The sequence below is a fragment of the Ochotona curzoniae genome, unplaced genomic scaffold, assembly GCF_017591425.1.
Source record: "Ochotona curzoniae isolate NIBS_2020 unplaced genomic scaffold, NIBS_Ocur_1.0 contig_2210, whole genome shotgun sequence".
NCBI lineage: Eukaryota > Metazoa > Chordata > Mammalia > Lagomorpha > Ochotonidae > Ochotona > Ochotona curzoniae.
In genome coordinates, this window is record NW_024465369.1 from 3,023,260 (window position 1) to 3,041,289 (window position 18,030).

General features: G+C 38.2%; 1 protein-coding gene across 3 annotated transcripts in view; it reads right to left on the minus strand.

The window, feature by feature from the left end:
- ZRANB3 (zinc finger RANBP2-type containing 3) overlaps nucleotides 1-18,030 on the minus strand; it is a 219,011-nt gene that overhangs the window by 107,736 nt on the left and 93,245 nt on the right. For all 3 annotated transcript variants that reach the window (XM_040971500.1, XM_040971502.1, XM_040971501.1), the window contains 2 exons: nucleotides 4,043-4,221; nucleotides 1,010-1,241 (listed from right to left, as the gene is read on the minus strand). In XM_040971500.1, the coding sequence (XP_040827434.1) occupies nucleotides 1,010-1,241; nucleotides 4,043-4,221 (411 nt within the window). The remainder of the gene's footprint in view (nucleotides 1-1,009; nucleotides 1,242-4,042; nucleotides 4,222-18,030) is intronic.

An 18,030-nucleotide genomic window follows, 5' to 3' on the forward strand; every position in this document is an offset into this window, starting at 1 on the left:
TCCTAAGGAATTTGCTAAAATAGTAGTAATCTACTAAGTGAGTTCAGAAAGTCTGTAAAATGCTTTTAAAATACCCTTAAAATTTAGTTTTTATGCTCAGCTATTAGTAATCAAAAATGAATCTGAGAAAAAAATTTACAACAGCACCAATCAATAAATAAAACACTGAAGAATAAAAGCACACATAAAAAAGTAGGAGTGTGTGTGTGTGTTTGTGTGTGTGTTTGCGTGTGGCTGGGGAGGGGTATTTGACCTAGCAGTAAAGTCACTGTGCGCCAGCCACAAGACTAGGTATCTTTAATACAATATTTCCTATTTCCTTCATTTCTCCCAGGAACCCTACTGTGCAAAAATCCTACATGTTTTCTAGGATTCAGTGTCCTTGGCAGACAGCTGTTCCTCGGGAAATATTGAGCTCAGATTTTTCAGAGTTTGATTATCATTTTGTTTATCCAACCCTATAAGCATTCCATATTCTACTTGCCTGATTAGATGGCAAAAGCTAAATACGTTTTTTAAACCTTACTATAAATAAGTAATTGATATGGTCTGCACACATGTCCCACTTTCCTCTCTCCTTATTTAAAAGTAGACTAGTGAGGTGAAAGAGGAACAGAGAAAAATTATATAGTACAATATAAAAGAAATAAAGCACAATCAATGCAATCTTAAGTAGCATATAATGCAAAGTAGATAGGACAAATAAATATAAATACAGAAGACTCTCAGGCACACAAAAAAATTACAGATATCTACTAAAAATGAAAACTTTGTAAAACAAAAAGGTTAAAAGCATTTTATCAATATACCTACACATGTAAAAAGGCTTTAAATCAGTCAAAATAAAATGCACATTTGATCATTAACTGCTGTCTGCAAAGTCCCAAAGTACTCTTCTGGTTTTTGAGGGACCTAATCTGCAATTTAAAATTACAAAACAGGTGATTGACATAATTTTCTTTTTCCTTTCTTATTATTTCTAAACCCAAAGCATATAGACTTGTAATACCTCTTCAGGTCTTCCCAAAGCTGGCGTCCCTGTAAGAAGAATGGCTCGTCTGGCTTTCTGTATTATGGGCAATAAAATCTTGCTGCGAGCTGCGGTTCTGGACTTCATGTAGTGTGACTCATCCACTATCACTACTTTGAAGTTCTGGTTATTCAATGCATCTATCAAAATCTCTGCATCTGTTGTTAAAAGACCATAACCCAGAACAGATACTTTGCTGGTTGATATTCCCCTACAAGAGAAAATAAGTATGCATTAAAGTTTGTCAGTGTAACCAATTAATCACAAATGACACTACTCTTTGGGGAAAAAGAGAAGGAAAAATATGGGGAAAAAATAAAAACTAAGGGCTCAGTGCAGTGGCCTAGTGGCTAAAGTCCTCAACTTGAGCATGCCAGGATCCCATATGGGCAATGGTTCTAGTCCCGGCAGCCCCGCTTCCCATCCAGTTCCCTGTCTATGGCCTGGGAAAGCAGTCAAGGACGGCCCAAACCACCAGTGTGAGAGTCCCAGAAGAGATTCCTATCTCCTGGCTTCCGATTGGCTCAGTTCTGGCCACTGCAGTCACTTGGGGAGTAAAATCATAGGACGGAAGCTCTTCCTCTCTGTCTCGCCTCCTCTCTGTATGTATCTGACTTTATAATAAAAACAAAATAAATTTAAAATAATCTTAAAAACTAAGAGGAGATGGTATTACTATGGAAACTCAATTTCTCTTGGTATTTTACAGTCTTTAGTTATGATGAAACAGGATCCACGTTTAAACATTTTGGTTACCTGGGGGTCAGCACTGTGGTGTTGTTCATTAAAGTCTTGACCTGCAACACTCGCATCCCATAGGAGCACCGGCTCATGTCCAGGCTGCTCTATTTCTACTCCAGCTCCCTCCTTATGGATTGGGAAAGCAGCAAAGGATGTCCCAAGTTCTTGGGATCCTGCATCCATGTGGGAGACCTGGAAAAGGCTCTTGGCTCCTGGTTTCAGAACTGCTCAGCTGCTATGGCCATAAGTGAAGTGAACCAGTACATGAAAGACCTCTCTCTCTCTGCTACTTACAAATAAAAATAAAATATATCTTTAAATAATTTTTTGGCTAACCAAAAGCAAACTTTTTCAACTGATCTTTGGAAGATTCTTGTAACTGACAAGGCACATCAGAAGGTAATTTCCTGAGTATCTGGTAGAGCAGTTCAGTTCCTGCTGGGACTTCAGCACAACATTGGCCCAAAATACTAAGCCTATTCTGTTAAAGGGCTGAGAACTGCAGAAGATGGACTCTATCCTGTTTTCACTGGTAATACAGAAAATGCAAAAATAATGTCTTAGCATTAATGAATATAATCGTCTATTTCATTCCACAAATTTGTATTGGGAGCATAGCATTGCATATACAAATATAAACAAGACACATTTTCTACCCAAATCTCATAATAACGTAGGGTAGACAAATATGTAAATGAATAATTTCATGACAATAACATAAAAGAATATTACAGTTGTATAAATTACAAAGATCAAAAGATCAAGGATCATTTTAGGGCAACAGTCTGCTGTGTTAGGTGGTTTCTTCCGTTTCTTTCAGCCATAATCTTTTTATACCAGAGCCAGGGATGTTTTTGCTATTACACTGATTAAGGAATTGTGCTCGCCTTTTAGTAGGACAAGAAATGTGAAATGCCCTGCTATGCACTGCACAGCTCTACAATACTATATTGTGTTGTTCCAATTGCTGCGAAGGATTCACTGAAGAATCAACTAATAGTTGAATAACAACTTTATGCATGATCCCAAGTATACACAAGCAAATGCCATCACAAAGTAATGTTTTTTTGAAAAAAATCACAAAGTAATGTTGTTTTCAAAAAAATTAATTATTTATGGGCCGGTGTTGAGAAGTAGCTGGTAAAACCCCTATCTGCAGCTCCAACATCCCAAAACTGTGCCATTTGATGGCCCAGTTGAGCCACTTCTGATACAGTTCCCTGTTATTGCACTTGGGAAAGCAGCAGAATGTGCTCTAAGTATGTAGGTCCCAGAACCTATGTGTGAGACATGGATGAAGCCCCTGGCTCCTGGCTCCTGATTAGCCCAGACCCAGATATTGAGGCCATTTGGGGAGTGAACCAGCAAATGGAAGGTCTCTTCATCTCTTTGTAACTCAGATTTTCACATAAGTAGGCAAATCTTTTTAAAATTATTTATTATCAGGCCTAGCGTGGTAGCCTAGTGTAGTGGGTAAAGTCCTCGCCTTGAATGCACCGGGATTCGATATGAGCTCTAGTTCATATCCCAGCTACTCCTCTTCCTATCCAGCTCCCTGCTTGTGACCTAGAAAAGCAGTCAAGAACAGCCCAAAGCCTTGGGACCCTCTATCTGTGTGGGAGAACTGGAAGAAGAACCTAGCTTCAGATTTCCTTAGCTCTGGCTGTGGCGGCCACTTGGGGATTAAACCAGTAGATGGAAGATTTTTCTCCTTTTCTCTCTGTAATTCTGACTTTCCAATAAAAATAAACATATCTTAAGAAAGTTGTTAGTTATATTTTATTGGAAAAACAGAACAAGAAAGGTGGAGAGATCATTCACCTAATGCCCCCCAAAAATCTTGAATGGGCCATGCTGAATGCAGGAGCCACATTTCTTCCATGGGTGGTAGGCATCCAAGTACTTGAGTCACTCTCTACAGCCCAGCAGGGTGCATTTATGCAGAAAGTAGGATCAGTGACAGAGTAGCCTGGACTTGATTTAGGCTCTCAATGTGGGATGTTGTGTCTGTCGAAGTCTTGCACATGGATGGCAGAGGCCCACACATTTGGGCTATCTTACACTGTTTTTCCCAGCCATGTTTTAGATTTAAAATTTTAAATGCCTTGTTTTAGATTTTAAAAATTTAAATTTTAAAATGAACAAAGAAAACTCTGCATACTACTTTCCTATTTCTAAATTATTATAAGTGATACTTTATTCTGAACAATGAGTATTAAATACAGATAATGAAAACATTTTTCCAATACAAGATTAAAAAATTTTTATTACCCAACATCACATTTATTCTGGATAACGTTGATTTCTTCTGGATCCAGTTCTGGAATCCATTTCTCAATTTCTTCTGTCCAAGGGTATCTCAGAGATGAAGGGACCACTATTAAAAGTGGCCATTCCTCTTTATAGAAATAAGCTATTGCAATTGCCTGGATTGTCTTTCCCAAACCCATCTAAATAAAAAAAAAAGGCATATTTAAAAATGTACAAGATAATGAAAAAATGATGAAATATTTTATTTAAGAATATTATGAACAAAATAACTGCACGTAAAATTAAGTGGATTATAGTTAAGCTTATGAGAAAAGTTAGAACTTCTTCATAAGTTATATTCTTTTCCAACTATTTGGATAGTTGGGCTGAAGGAGATAAAATGACCACTTACTTTTAAACTTGCTATATTGATTTTTATCGAATTCAGCTTTCTAAAGTATATGTGACCATTTATAACTTTTTCTCTTACACTAGTAAATGTCTTACCTGCCTGGCAGAAAATCATGTTAGTTCAGAGCTAGAATAAGTCCTGGATCATGCACACATTACAGAAGTAGACAGAGGGAGGTAATATTCTTTAAACAATAGGTAATTGATATAAAACTAATATGGGATTCCAGCACTTCGGTGTGCTCCCACATGCTCATTACACATAGTCACACTGCCCCACTCTTCGTTACACCCATTAAAAAATGAAGTCACCCAATGAATACATATGGCAGTTCACCTTATAATAACCAGAAACTGGAGACAACCACACTTCAACTAGTGCAAGGATAAAAAAACCCCGGTCAACCACACAGGGGGATATTATTCAGTCATTAAGAGGAACAAACAATTGCTTTCCACAAGCGTATGAACAAAGCTCAATGCATTTTGCTATATGAAAGAGACAAGATTAGAAAGTTATATAGGATATGACTTCATTTATATGTCATTAAGAAAGGCAAAGTGCTAGGGACAGATAGCAGATAAATGGTTGCCAGGGGTAAAAGTGTGAAGGACTTACAGCATGACAGGACAATTTGGGAAGGAACTGTTTGGTCTACAAGCATGAACAGATTTCAAAAAGTTTTGTACTATTTCCTCACAAACATGTGATATACCCACATGTGTCTTCATTTTAGTGGCAGTTACAATAATGCATGCTTTGTCTGAACTCATAGAAATGGTACACTAAAAACAGATGAATTTACCTCATTGAGTGAATTATCCTTGCTTTTCTGGAAAAGTATTTTCTCCCGAGAACACTCAGAGAAAGATTAAGATGACATGAGCTCTGTTTACAAGACTATTCAAAGGAAAAATACAAAGGCATAGAAACCTAAGACAATGAGCTTAAAATGAGTTTTGTTTGCTAAGGGAATTAAGGAAGAAAGAGAAGGATTTGGACCATTAGTAACTCTCCATTATGAAAACCTCATCTTGTTTATGTATTTTCTTTTTACCTGGAGCGATTAACAACAAGGAAAGCAATCAGAAAAATTCAGGTATGGTCACATATTTACACCAAGCAAAACTCAAAGAGAAGTGAGAAAGTTAGTGTGATTTGCTTAGGAAAACATTCCTTCATAAAAAGAAACAGCCAAGGGAAAGCATGGTAAGTGGAATTTAGGAAGTGACTGTTTTATCCTGGCTATTTTAACCTACTTTTCAAAACCTGGCTATTTCATCACATGAGAGAACAGATGACTAAATAAGGATCAGGAGACTTACATTCCCTGGGATAAGTAACACCCAACCACAGAAAAGGTGTTGGTAGTTTTCAGACGAGGAGAAATGACAGAAAAGCTTTTAGTCCAAGAGAATAGCAATAACAGTCATAATTTCAAAGTTTTGAGCCATGGAATATGTTAGCAAAGAGTCAAAAGTAAATCTAAAAGGTTTTAATTTGGAAACAAGATCTTACTGAAGATAGAAATTGTCTCTTTGACAGCAAGCACTTAGTGTGGTGGTTAAGACATTCACATCATAGTGCCTGAATCTGATTCCCAGCTCCGGTTCCTTACTCTAAATTCTCAACAATGCAGACTCAGCGAGGCAACAATGATGGCTTGAATAACTGGGCTCCTTACTCCCCTTGTGAGAAATCTGGATGATGTTTCCAGATTCAGGCTTCTGGGACTAAGTTCAGCTATTACGGGCATTCAAGGACTGAATTAGTGGATGGAAATTCAAGATTTGTGTCTTTCTAGAAAAAAAAAAAAAAGTTGTTTTCAACATAGTTCTTTTAGAATAAAAAACGAGTATATCAGGCAGGAGCCGCAAATGGGTGGGTTATGGGTAGACACATATACAGCCCACATATTTTATTATAAAATCAGATCATTTAAAGCAGCTGGGATGCAAACCCATGCTCATGTGGGACACTACAGTCACAGGCGGCATTACACTCTATGCCACAAGACCAATCCCAGGTAACAGACTTCTACATAAGTTGTTTGTAATTTAACCAAAAGATAATGGCATATTAACATATGGTATATTGTGATTGCTATGTTTTCCTGACCACAAAATCTTACAGTTTCTCTTCTAAAAGTGTTTTGGATGTCACTGTATTCCAGAACCAACATGATTCAAAACCTGAAGAAGTTAAACAATTATAGATCATCGTTACCTGGTTAGAGTTCATTAGTTTTCTATTTCACCCTTAACAAAAGCTCTGACTATAACCTCAGTTGCAGAAACTGAGTTAGGGCATTACATTTGTAGACAGACCATACTATTTTTTTTCTTTGTTGCATTGTTTAAGTTTTTTAAGATTTCTGTTCTTTTTTTAAAATATATGTTTTGATTATATTTTTGACAATCTTTACATAGTTAATTAGGGTAAAAAAGGTTCAAGGGCTACAGCGAAGTGGGTAAGACCATCATTTCCATATCGCTTCCTTCATGTATCTGAGGTAAAGGGAGATATTGAGGGAGAAGCCCCACCCAATTTCCCACCCACCCCAAGTCCCAGATGTGGGGCATGCTCTGAGATACTCGCTCAAATGGTTTCGATAGTTCACCATTCATGGATCGCTACCAGTCTTGCCACTCCAAGCACGATGTGGTCGTCGAAGAATCCACTGATTAACACAGTCCCTTATGGAGTCACCATTTGCCCAGTATTTCGCTGCCGACAGATAGCTGAGGTTGTTGATTGACGTGTTCTGTCTTTTCTTGCTTAGGGCAATCTGAGTCCGGCATCCCGACTGGGGAGATCCCCAAAGAAATTTTGAGGTATTCCCAGTCCAGATTCCTGTGTGTTCTAGCAAGCATAGGACCCGGCTCAGTCCATTGCCCTGATCAGCTGGTTGTTGCAGTTGCTGAGTAGGTGATAGACCATACTATTAACTCTAGGTTTGAACTGTGGCTACCTGGCTTGATTTCTTGCTATGATTTTATAACAAATTTTTTAAATTTCATTTTCTCTGGAAATAAATGTTTGCTTCCCTAAATTTCTGGAAAACACACTCTGAGAAGCAGAGGTCCTTACCATTGAATAGTTGCCAAATATGTGTGGTGTCAGTTACATGTCTGCGTAGGCTTTTGTGCACTTCAAGTAGTATAAATAACTGTGTTTTGTGTTGTCTTATCAGGCACCACTCTCCTGCACAATGCCATTTGCCAAAATTTCCTAACATTGTTTTTTTTTAATATGGATTTGTGGAAATAGGTTTTTTATATTAGACAGGAGAAAGGAAATCAAGACATCTATTTTGACATTTTGACTATAGTTAATAACATAACGTATTCCTAAGCATTGTAGACAGACTAGTTTTCTAATGTTCTACTATCAAAAATTAAGAGGATATAAAGCAATATATCTAATTATCATAATTTAATCATTCCACAGGTATACATGTGTATAATATAGACATTTATAATTTTGATTTGGCTGTATACATTTAAAAAGCAGAAAAGATAATCAGGAAAAAAGAAGACCTGGGGCAAAAGTGGGTAGTTTTTGGGGATATAGGTAAGAACTGGAATAATGCAGATATCTTAGGAAGCTAATCTGATGCAAAGTTTGGATACTTTTATCTTCCAGTTTGAGAATTCTGTTTTCTTGTATCAAATCTGCTATTACACATACACAATGATTTCTTTATTCTAGATACATTGTTTTTCAGGTGTTTTTTTTTTTTTTTGAGAATTTACTTTTTATTTATTTGGAAGACAGAGTTACAGAGAGAGGAGGAGAGACAGAAACAGAATGTACTATCGACAAATTCACTCTCCAATTGGCTGCAATGGTCATGGCTGAGTGGGACCACAGCAAGAAATATCGGCCTGCATGTGTGTGGTTACAGAGCCCAAACACTTGGACACTCTTCTGCTGCTTTCCCAGGTGCATTAGCAGGGAGTTTCAATGGAAATGAAACAGCCAAGACTTAAACTAGCACCCATATGGAGTGTCTTCATTGCAAGAGGAAATATTACAATACAGGCCTCTATTTTTTAGTTCTAAGTGTCCATGAGAATCTACTGAAAATTCTTATGATCCTCTTAAAATACACTGCCAGTTGAAATTTTCCATCTTTTCATCTGTTTTTGTATCCATTTTCCTTGATTTTTTTAACTAAATAAAATCTATTTCTTACAGCGACACTATTTGATCATCCATAGGTCCCATTTCTGTTTTGCTCTAGTATTCAATCTTTTAGTCATATTTTTCAAGTATGCTTTATATTTTCTGGTTTAATTCCAGATATCATATATGAAAAATGTCACAGAAGTTACGACTAATGTTATCTTCCTCCAAGAGGGATTATGTTAACTTTTCTTTTGGCAGGCAGATTGAATGCAAGTAGATCTTTACTTTCTTTCAACATTTCGTGCTAGGCTTTTTAAGGGCAGCTTTATTTTAGCATTGCCCTTATTCCCAGGGCATGGTATTTATTCCTGGAAGGTATATCTTCTGGGTCAGCGGTAGCCCAGTCAGGATATTTATTAAGAGTTCTCCACTTCAACAAGGTTCAGTTCTGATCTATATCTCCTTACCACCACTAATGAGATCTCTGTTTTGTTTCTGATTCTTCCTACTCAAGATTTGTGCTGGTTTTCTTGTGATTTCACCCTCTTTATTTAGATTTTCAGAGTCATTCAGACTTTACCCCGATGTTTTATTTCCATATATAAAGGCACTGTGCATACTTGGGTCCTAGATAGAACTGTTTCTGGTAGAAACAAGTGAAAGCACTTGAAGGTGGACAGCATATCCAGGTGCACATGGGGGACATGGCAGTACATTGGAACCTGCAGAAGACACCTGGTACCACAATAGAGGACAGAGACAGAACAAATCGATCAACAACACCAACCACATGTTGGCAGTGAACAATCTGGGCAAATGGAGACTCTAAGGTGGACTATGTCAGCCAGTGGATCCTGGAGAGATTCCATCGTGCTTGGAATGGCAAGATTGGCAGCAATTCAGAACTGTTGCACTATCAAATCCACTTGAGCAGTGCCCTTGGAGCAGGCCCCACATCGGGGACCTGGGATGGGTAGGAGATTGGCTGGGGCTTTTCCCTTTATCTCCCCCTTCCCCTAGATATAAAAATTTAAAAGGAGAGAAAGAAAGTAGAAACAATGGTCTTAGCTACTTTCCTGCAGCCCCTGACTCTTTGCACCCTAATCAACTATGTAAAGATTATCAAAATAAAATAATACTAATTTTAAAACTAAAAAAAAAAAAAAAATCGGCGCAGTGGCATAGTGGTTAAAGGTCCTCGCCTTGCGCGCCCAGGATCCCATATGGGCGCCTGTTCTATCCCGGCAGCCCCGCTTCCCATCCAGCTCCCTGCCTGTGGCCCGGGAAGGCAGTCGAGGACGGCCCAAAGCTTTGGGACCCTGCACCCGCGTGGGAGACCCAGAAGAGGCTCCTGGCTTCGGATCGGCATAGTATCGGCTGTTGCGCTCACTTGGAGAATGAATCATCGGACGGAAGATCTTCCTCTCTGTCTCTCCTCTCTGTATATCCGCCTTTCCAATAAAAAAAATAATAAAAAATAAATCTTTAAAAAAAAAAATCAAACATCCAGCGATGCGCATAAGCCACCAAATGGAAAACAAACTTGAGAACTGCTTTGACAGGTTTGAGAAATTCCATACACTTTCTCCCTGCTCTCATTTATCTTATTACATTTTCCTAATTATTTAAAAAAAAGTCACTAAAAAAATGTATGGGGATCTCCTATTTTAAAATACCATGTAAATTTAAAATAAATTTTTACTTATTTATTCTCATTTTACTTGAATGATAGAGATCATCCATATGCTGGATCATTTTCCAAATGCTCACCACAGCCAGGGTTGTGACAACCTGAGAGCAGAAGCCCAGAATCTAGTTCAAACCTGTTACATGAGTGGCAGGGACTCTTGTCCACGCAGCACCAAGTCTTAAGCTGCAAGCTCTGACCCAGCAATGCCAGACAATCAGCGGGACCAAATGGCCAACCTCAGCCTATGTGGGAATGGGTGACTTAGGTCCTCTTCCATGGAAATGAAAGGGAGGGAGGCAGGAGGGAAGGAAGGGAATGAAGGAAGGAGAGGAGAGAAGAAGAGAATGAAGAAGTAAGGAAGGAAGGAAGGAAAAAGGGAGGGAAAAGGGACAGAGAGAAGAAGGAAGGAGGAAAGTATAAATAGAAAAAAATTCCTTAATTCTCCCATATCTTAATCAATTTGAAAGCAATATTGTACATCATTAGAAAACTCACCTAAAATAATGTCACTCCAATGTTTTTCCTTAGTTATCTGATAACAATGCAACCCTTTAATTCATCATCTATTTTAAAGATCATGAAATAAATGACTGTAGGTGATTAATGGAAATTGAAAAAGGCAGTCATCAATACAAACTAAATTACTTAGTGTTCATTTTCTCTTTTAGGTCTTTGCTGTGGGGCTGTTGATGTTTTGGGGCATCATCAAATAAAAGAAAAATCTGATGGGACAAACCAAAGAAAGACATGGTTTCTAGAAAATAAAAGCATATTACTGGGCTTGGCACAATAACCTAGTGGCTAAAATCCTAGCCTTACATCCACCAGGATCCCATATGGATGCTGGTTCGTATCCTGGCTATTCCACTTCCCTTCCAGCTTCCTGCTTGTGGCCTGGGAAAGCAGTGAAGTTCAGTCCAAAGCCTTGAAACCTTGCACCTGCATGGGAGACCCAGAAGAAGCTCTCGGCTCCTGGCTTCAGATTGGCTCAGCTCCGGCTGTGATGGCCACTTGGGGAGTGAACCAGAGGATGGAAAATCTTTGTTTCTTCTTCTCTCTGTAAATCTGACTTTACAGTAATAAAAAAATTATTTAAAAAACCCACCCATATTACTGTATTCTTATATCGCAATTAAGAAATGACATGAGAGACTGGTGCTATGGTACAGTGAATTAAGTCACTGCCTACAAGGCTGGCATATTGTAGCGGAGCAATGATTCTTGTAGTGGTCACTTCACCGTCCATCCAGGCCCAGGCTTCCATGCCTAGGTAGCCAGCAGAAGATGACCCAAGATCCCTGCCTTGCCAGGAGGGAGATCCAGATGGAGATTTTGTGTCCTGCCTTTCTCCTGGCCCTTCCCTGGTTGCTGTGGTCATTTGAGGAGTGAATCAGTAAATAGAAGGCTCTAGTCCCTTTCCCATCACATTCTTAAACAAATTACAAAAAAAATACACAGCAAAATACAACTGAGTTCTAGATAAAATTTATAAACTGGAAGATAATTATCTGAGATTTTTTTCCATATGAATAAACATTTAAAAAAATACTTAAAATTCAGTGTTTGGAGAACAATCCAAAATAACATAATATTTAATTATACAAGAAACAACACACTTAAAGTAATTTTGGTATACAGAAATAACTATACTGAATATGTTGTTCAAAATGCTTGGCTGTAACTGCAATGGCATTTCTTAGAGTGGATGCTTGCAGCGTTTCAAAGCAATTAAAGCTAAATGACCTTGATAGGTGATTCAGTAATAGTACAAATGACTAGATAGCTACATAAGAATTAAACAGAACACGTTAACTTCAAACACATGCTTTATCAATGTTCTCATAATTGTCATTTTCCTCAGGATAATGATGTTATCTCTCTTATTTTATGAAATCGTTACCAGCAATTACATAGGCCCTGCATAATGGCGCACCTGGTTAATTCCCGTCTTATAAGTGCCAGGACCCCATATGGACACCAGTTCGTATCCCAGTTGCTTCACTTCCCATCCAGGAACCCTGTGTCCACACAGAAGACCCAGAACAGGCTCCTGGCTTCTGGTTTCGGATCAGCTCATTTCTGGACATTATGGCCATTTGGGGAGTGAACCAGCTTTATGGAAAGTCTTTATCTCTGTTTCTTCCTTCTCTGTAAATTGCTTGTTCAGTAAAAATAAATCTTTTTTGAAAAAAAAGAGCATTTAAATAACGATGATCCTGATACATATAGCACTTTAGTTGTATTTTTTTTATATGCATACAGAGCAAAAGATGCTTGTTGTTTGCTAAGATTTTCAGACTACAAAATTTCCCATTTTTAAAGTTATAACCAGCATTTACATGTTAGGAAAAAATTACCTCGCCCTTACAACAACTGGCATATATTTTCTAGAAGAAAATTCTTTGAAGGATCCCTTTAGACATGCAGATTTATAAATCACAGAGGATCAAAATTAAGCAAGGATATCTATTTAATAAAGTATCAGAGTGAAATTCCATGTTTTATTATCTCTTATTAAGCAGGTATATGTACATTTTGGCATGCCTATTTCCTTGCTCTGACAATATCAGGTCATAATCTATATTCCTATAGGAATTTTTTTAAAAAAGATTTGAAAAACATTTCTTTTTGAGAAGCAGAGATAGACAACTCAGAGTTCCCCTCCACCAGTTAACTCCCATGCTTGCACTGGCTGGGAGAGACTGGAGTCAGGAATAGAGAACTAAAGTCAGGATTCCCGAGTGACACAGCCCAATGTTCCCTCCCTGGCTGCACATTAACGACACAGAATTGGGAGATGATTTAAGACTTGCACCCAGGCAATCTGATATGGAAAACAGATGTACCAACTGGTGTCTCAGAACTAGGCTATCTGCTCTTTCACAGGAAATTTAGATAGTATACATGTGTGAAAGTTACTTTCTGGTCTTGGAGTAGGATGAATGTCTTTGTCTGATTTATAGGTTCTTCTCTCGTCGGAGATGAGAAGCAGTGAACAAACTATAGGGATAGTACCTAGGTCTGAGCTTTTCTTTATTCAAAAGTGGAGAGACCACAGTTTGGTATGTGCTGTTACTCATCCTTGTGAGCAGCACTCAGTTTTCTCTTAAAGGGAAAGTACTGGGTGAAGCTAGGAAAGAAAAGGGCCTTAGATTATAGCAGCAGAGGAGGAGATAAGCATGAAGAGACATGGATATCTTTCTGTAACCTTTCTAAAATGATAAATTCTAGAAAAAAAATCTTACCACTATAGGAAGAACCTGATATTATTTGTACTCAGAACAAAGATAGGAGGGATGGTATATATTTCAAGGTGTGGCCAAGAAAAAAATGATGCAAACCTATTCCAGATATGCAAAAGGATGAGCTTGTTTCAAATTATTCTAAATTACTTTTGAAAGTCAACAAAATACTGATATAAAAATATGAGATTAAATATAGAAGATAAATATAAATTAAACACATGACTTTTGGTATATTTTGGTATAAGTATTTTAATGACACTATTAGAATACAGAATTCAGTAGAATATTAAAATAAAAACATATCAGGACCAAGAGGAGCTTGAATCCAAGAATAAGTCCTCTTTAATGTAAGAAAATCGACAACAGTTAACTGCTGTTAAGAAAATTCAACTTGTACTCCTGACAGAAAGTCTTTTATTATTAATACTAAAAGGGTAATGTGTTCACATGAGGAAATGCATGGTCGTACCAAGCTTATAATAGTGTAAAATATGTATTATTCATGAAAAATCTACCTCTTACAGTATAAAATCTGAATAAATAAAAGATCATGACAGCATAATACAGTCTGATAATGTTCAGTAGGTCATATTTTCCATTAAAAAAAAAAAGACATTTAAAAGCTCTATTCCCCCACCCTGGATTTATTTATTTGAAAGGCATAGTTTGTGAGAGACAGGAAGAAACAGGGAGGAATCTCTCAGCCAGTGGATCAATCCCCCGATGACTTGGCCAAGCGAAAGCCAGGAGCCAGGAGCCGTAGGTTGAGCCATTTTCTGTTGCTTTCTCCACAGAGAAGGAAAGGATGTTCAGTGGAAGGAACATAACCTGCACCCACATGGGATGCCAGTGTCACGGGCAGCGGCTGTACACACTACACCAAAACACAGGACCTTTAAATCTGATTTTTAAAATTAAAATCAGGTGAATTAACTGTATTAAAGGTCTACTCTTTTATATCACATGTATTAGGGGATCAGTGCTTTGATAATTCCTCAAATTGAGAACCCAAAAGAACTCACTCTGATTTATCTTCAGGTTATATAAATCTTTCACCTTTTACTAAAGATTCCTGTTGCTCCGAGCCCAACAGAACAACACAAAGGGCAAAGCAACAGATGCTGAGGAAAAGCAAAGGAAAGCAAAGAACAAAAAGAATGCTGTGATCCTCTGGTTATGTCCTGAGTTCCTGAACCTATTATAGCCAGGAAAACCAGAAAACCAGAAAGAATGTGATTCTTTATTGTTGAATAGCATCATCATTTTGGGGGGGAATGTAGTTCCCTGATTAATCTCCATTAAAATTCCAGTATTTTCAGCTTTCTACAGAGGAGCAATATTAAAAACAGAATCTAGCTTCTTCTTAAACTTACCAATTGATGGGATGGCACCATGGCTTTGCATGCTAGACTTCTGCCTGCCATGTCAGTATCCCATATGGGCATTAGTTTGTGTCCTAACTGTTCCAATTCTGGTCCAGCCCCTGCATATGGCCTGGGAGGGCAAAAGAGGATGGTATAAGTTCTTGGGCCCCTATACCAAGATGGAGACCTGGAAGAAGTTCTTGACTCCTGGTTTGAGATCAGCTTAGCACCAGCCATTGCAGTCATTTTGGGAGTGAACTAGTGGGTGGAAGAGTTCTCTCTCTAAATTTCACTTTCAAGTTGAATAAATAAAAATCTCTTAATAGAATTTATTGTTAAAAGGTAAAAGCCTCTGTATTGATATCAATAAAGATACTAATTGATGGAGAATTATTTTACTTCTTCTGGCAATTCATTAAGGATGAGGAAGAAAAAGGCCTTCGAACTGAAAAAAAAAAAACAATGAACAAAAGACTGGCTCAGTATATATTTGAAACAATATAACTGCCAAAGTAAAGGGCATAACCTCTCAGCAGTTGATCCTCAGTGGATCAATACAATCAACTTTGTATTAAAGGGGAAGATTTCTCTATGCTCAGGGAAAAATGTTTAAAGAAGTTGAAGCATGTAGAAAGAATTTTGAAAACAAAACAAAGCAAAACCAAAAAAAAAAAATCTTTCTTTTAAATCATTTTGTAAAAAAAAAAAAAAAAAATGAATGCTTGCATGGTCCAAAAACTCTGATCCTGAAAATATCGTATTTCCTATAGGCTTAAATAATTAAATTTCAAAATAACTAGAAAATATTGTCAATAGTAAAAAAAAAAAGTATATCCTATTTAACTTTCTGAATTAACTTGGATGAGTCTGAAAAGCAGGAGAATGGTAAAAATTGGGATCATTCTTCAGAGCACTCCTGAGTAAAATTAGACAAGGATGAAGAGGAAGAAACTTCATCTCACAAAGGTAGACATAAAGAAGGTAAAATTCTAAAAAAACAGTTCTTCAACTTTTACAAAGCAATGTAAGCCTTTTTCAAGGAAAGGATTCTACAAATTCAGCACTTATCCAGCAGAAAACGCAAGGCAACTGTGGCTGAAGAAATAACGTAGAGATCTCAAAGCCCCAAACCCTCTGTAGGAACTTCAGAAGCATTAGATAAGACTCTGTGAAACATAGCTTGCAAAATAGGTGGGTTGCCAAATCATTCAACTCTCAATTTTCTTTCTTTAAATAAAATCTATTCGAAAGGCAGAAAGAAAAAAACACTGAAGTAATAAAGAGAGATAAGGACAGAGAGAGAGAGAGAGAGAGAGATACCCAGAGAAACCTTTCACCTACTGGTTCATTCCCCAAAAGAGCACAATCAATCATGGGACCATGCTAGGAGCCAGGAACTCAATCAAGGTCCCATTTATATGAGCTATGAATCCTGCCACTTAGGGTACACATTAGAAGGAGGCTGAACCAGAAGCAAAGGAGCTGGAAGTCAAACAAAGCATGCCAATGTGGGATGCAATATCCTCTGGCAGGTGTAAGATCAGGAGCTGGGAGCATTACTGGCTGGGAGACTTTAGGCATTCTACGCTAGGCTATACCTACTACTGGTGAGCATGAGAGCTGGTCCTGGGTGCAGGCCAGGCTGCACAAGGAAGCAGCACTTGCCGGCATACATGGGGACCATAAACAGGAGCAGGGCGGGCTGAACTGGGTTGTAGTACATATGAGTGTGTGTTAGAGCAGGGCTGGGCTGGACTAGGCTGCAGTGAAGCTGGTGTGTACAAAGACCAGGGCTGGACATAGGACTGGTGAGGGTCATTTAGGAGTTGCCCCTATTAGGCTGCAGCACTGATTGGTATGTATGAGAACTGGGCTGCAGCACTTATTGGTTTACATGAGGTATGGGGCCAGCATAGGACTGAGCAAGGAGCAACACCCACCAGTATGTGCACTGGCTGGTGCAGGTGACAAACTGAATCTGACCCTGCACAGGCTGGTGCACATAAGAGACAAGTCTAAAGTCACCACAGGTGAGGTTTGTTGGGGGGGGCTTCCTAATGGGAACACTGGACTCAAACCCTGGCCACAGGGCAAAGTCAGAGGATGTAGTTGTCCAACCTTGGAGTGCCAAGTAATGGGACTTGGCCTTTCCAGTTGCTGCTGCTTGTGCAGTGGACAGCATGCCCGGATGCACATGGAGGACAACCAGTTCACCTAGGCCAGCAAGGGATGTCAACGAACTTGTCAGAGGCTGGAAAGAACAGGTTGTACAATTCTGTGCAATGTGGCTACTTCTTTAAGTGAAGAAGAGGATGGAAACTCTCTGTGTCTCAGTTTCCTTTTCTAAGAGTCTGCCTTTCAAATAAACAAAATAACCTTAAAAAGGGCATATTGTTAAGAAGAAGACTTTCAGATGTTCTAGCATAAAGAAATAAGACCTGGATTGATAATAGTTCCTAGCTGCTCTACATGAAAAGTATGGGCTCTGAATGTAAACTCACAGTTGGTCATTCCTAATAAAGCTGTAGGAAAGGACCAATATAGCATGGATCCTTTGGGCTTTTAAGCTCTGTGGAAATTTAACACATTTCTCAAGGAGAAAAAGCAGATGGAGAAGTTATATTTAATTGTAAGCTCTCCTCTCATTTTTAAACAATTTATATTCATTAAGAACATTCCATTTAACACAAATTGGTTAGGCAGGACTGCTTGCAGCATTCTCCTTACACTGCACTCAGAAGCATTAATGTGCAATAATAATGCTTGGAGTGTGATAATGGTATTAGTGCTTTTTGCCTTTCAAATGCTTATGTGAACTGTAAACATTATATGCCAGGAGTATATTTTATGTCTGTCTCTATTTGCATAGGGTTCAACTTGCCATTTCTGCCACCTCTGCTTTTCCTTTTGAATTCTGTTCAAGACTACTGAGAGAACCCTGCAATAATCCAGCTGTGCAAAGCAGCAAGAGTCCTGAACAGAATTAGAATAGCTTCCAAAGAAATCAGTGTAAACAACCTTAAACTTAAAAATGCCTTCAACTGTATTCATACTTTGTTGTATTCATAATCAAAACTTTCAGACCCAGGGATCACTTGAACTAATTTAAAAATCTAAGAAGACTGTACGAGCCATTCACATTACTTATTTATTTATCTGAGACAGGG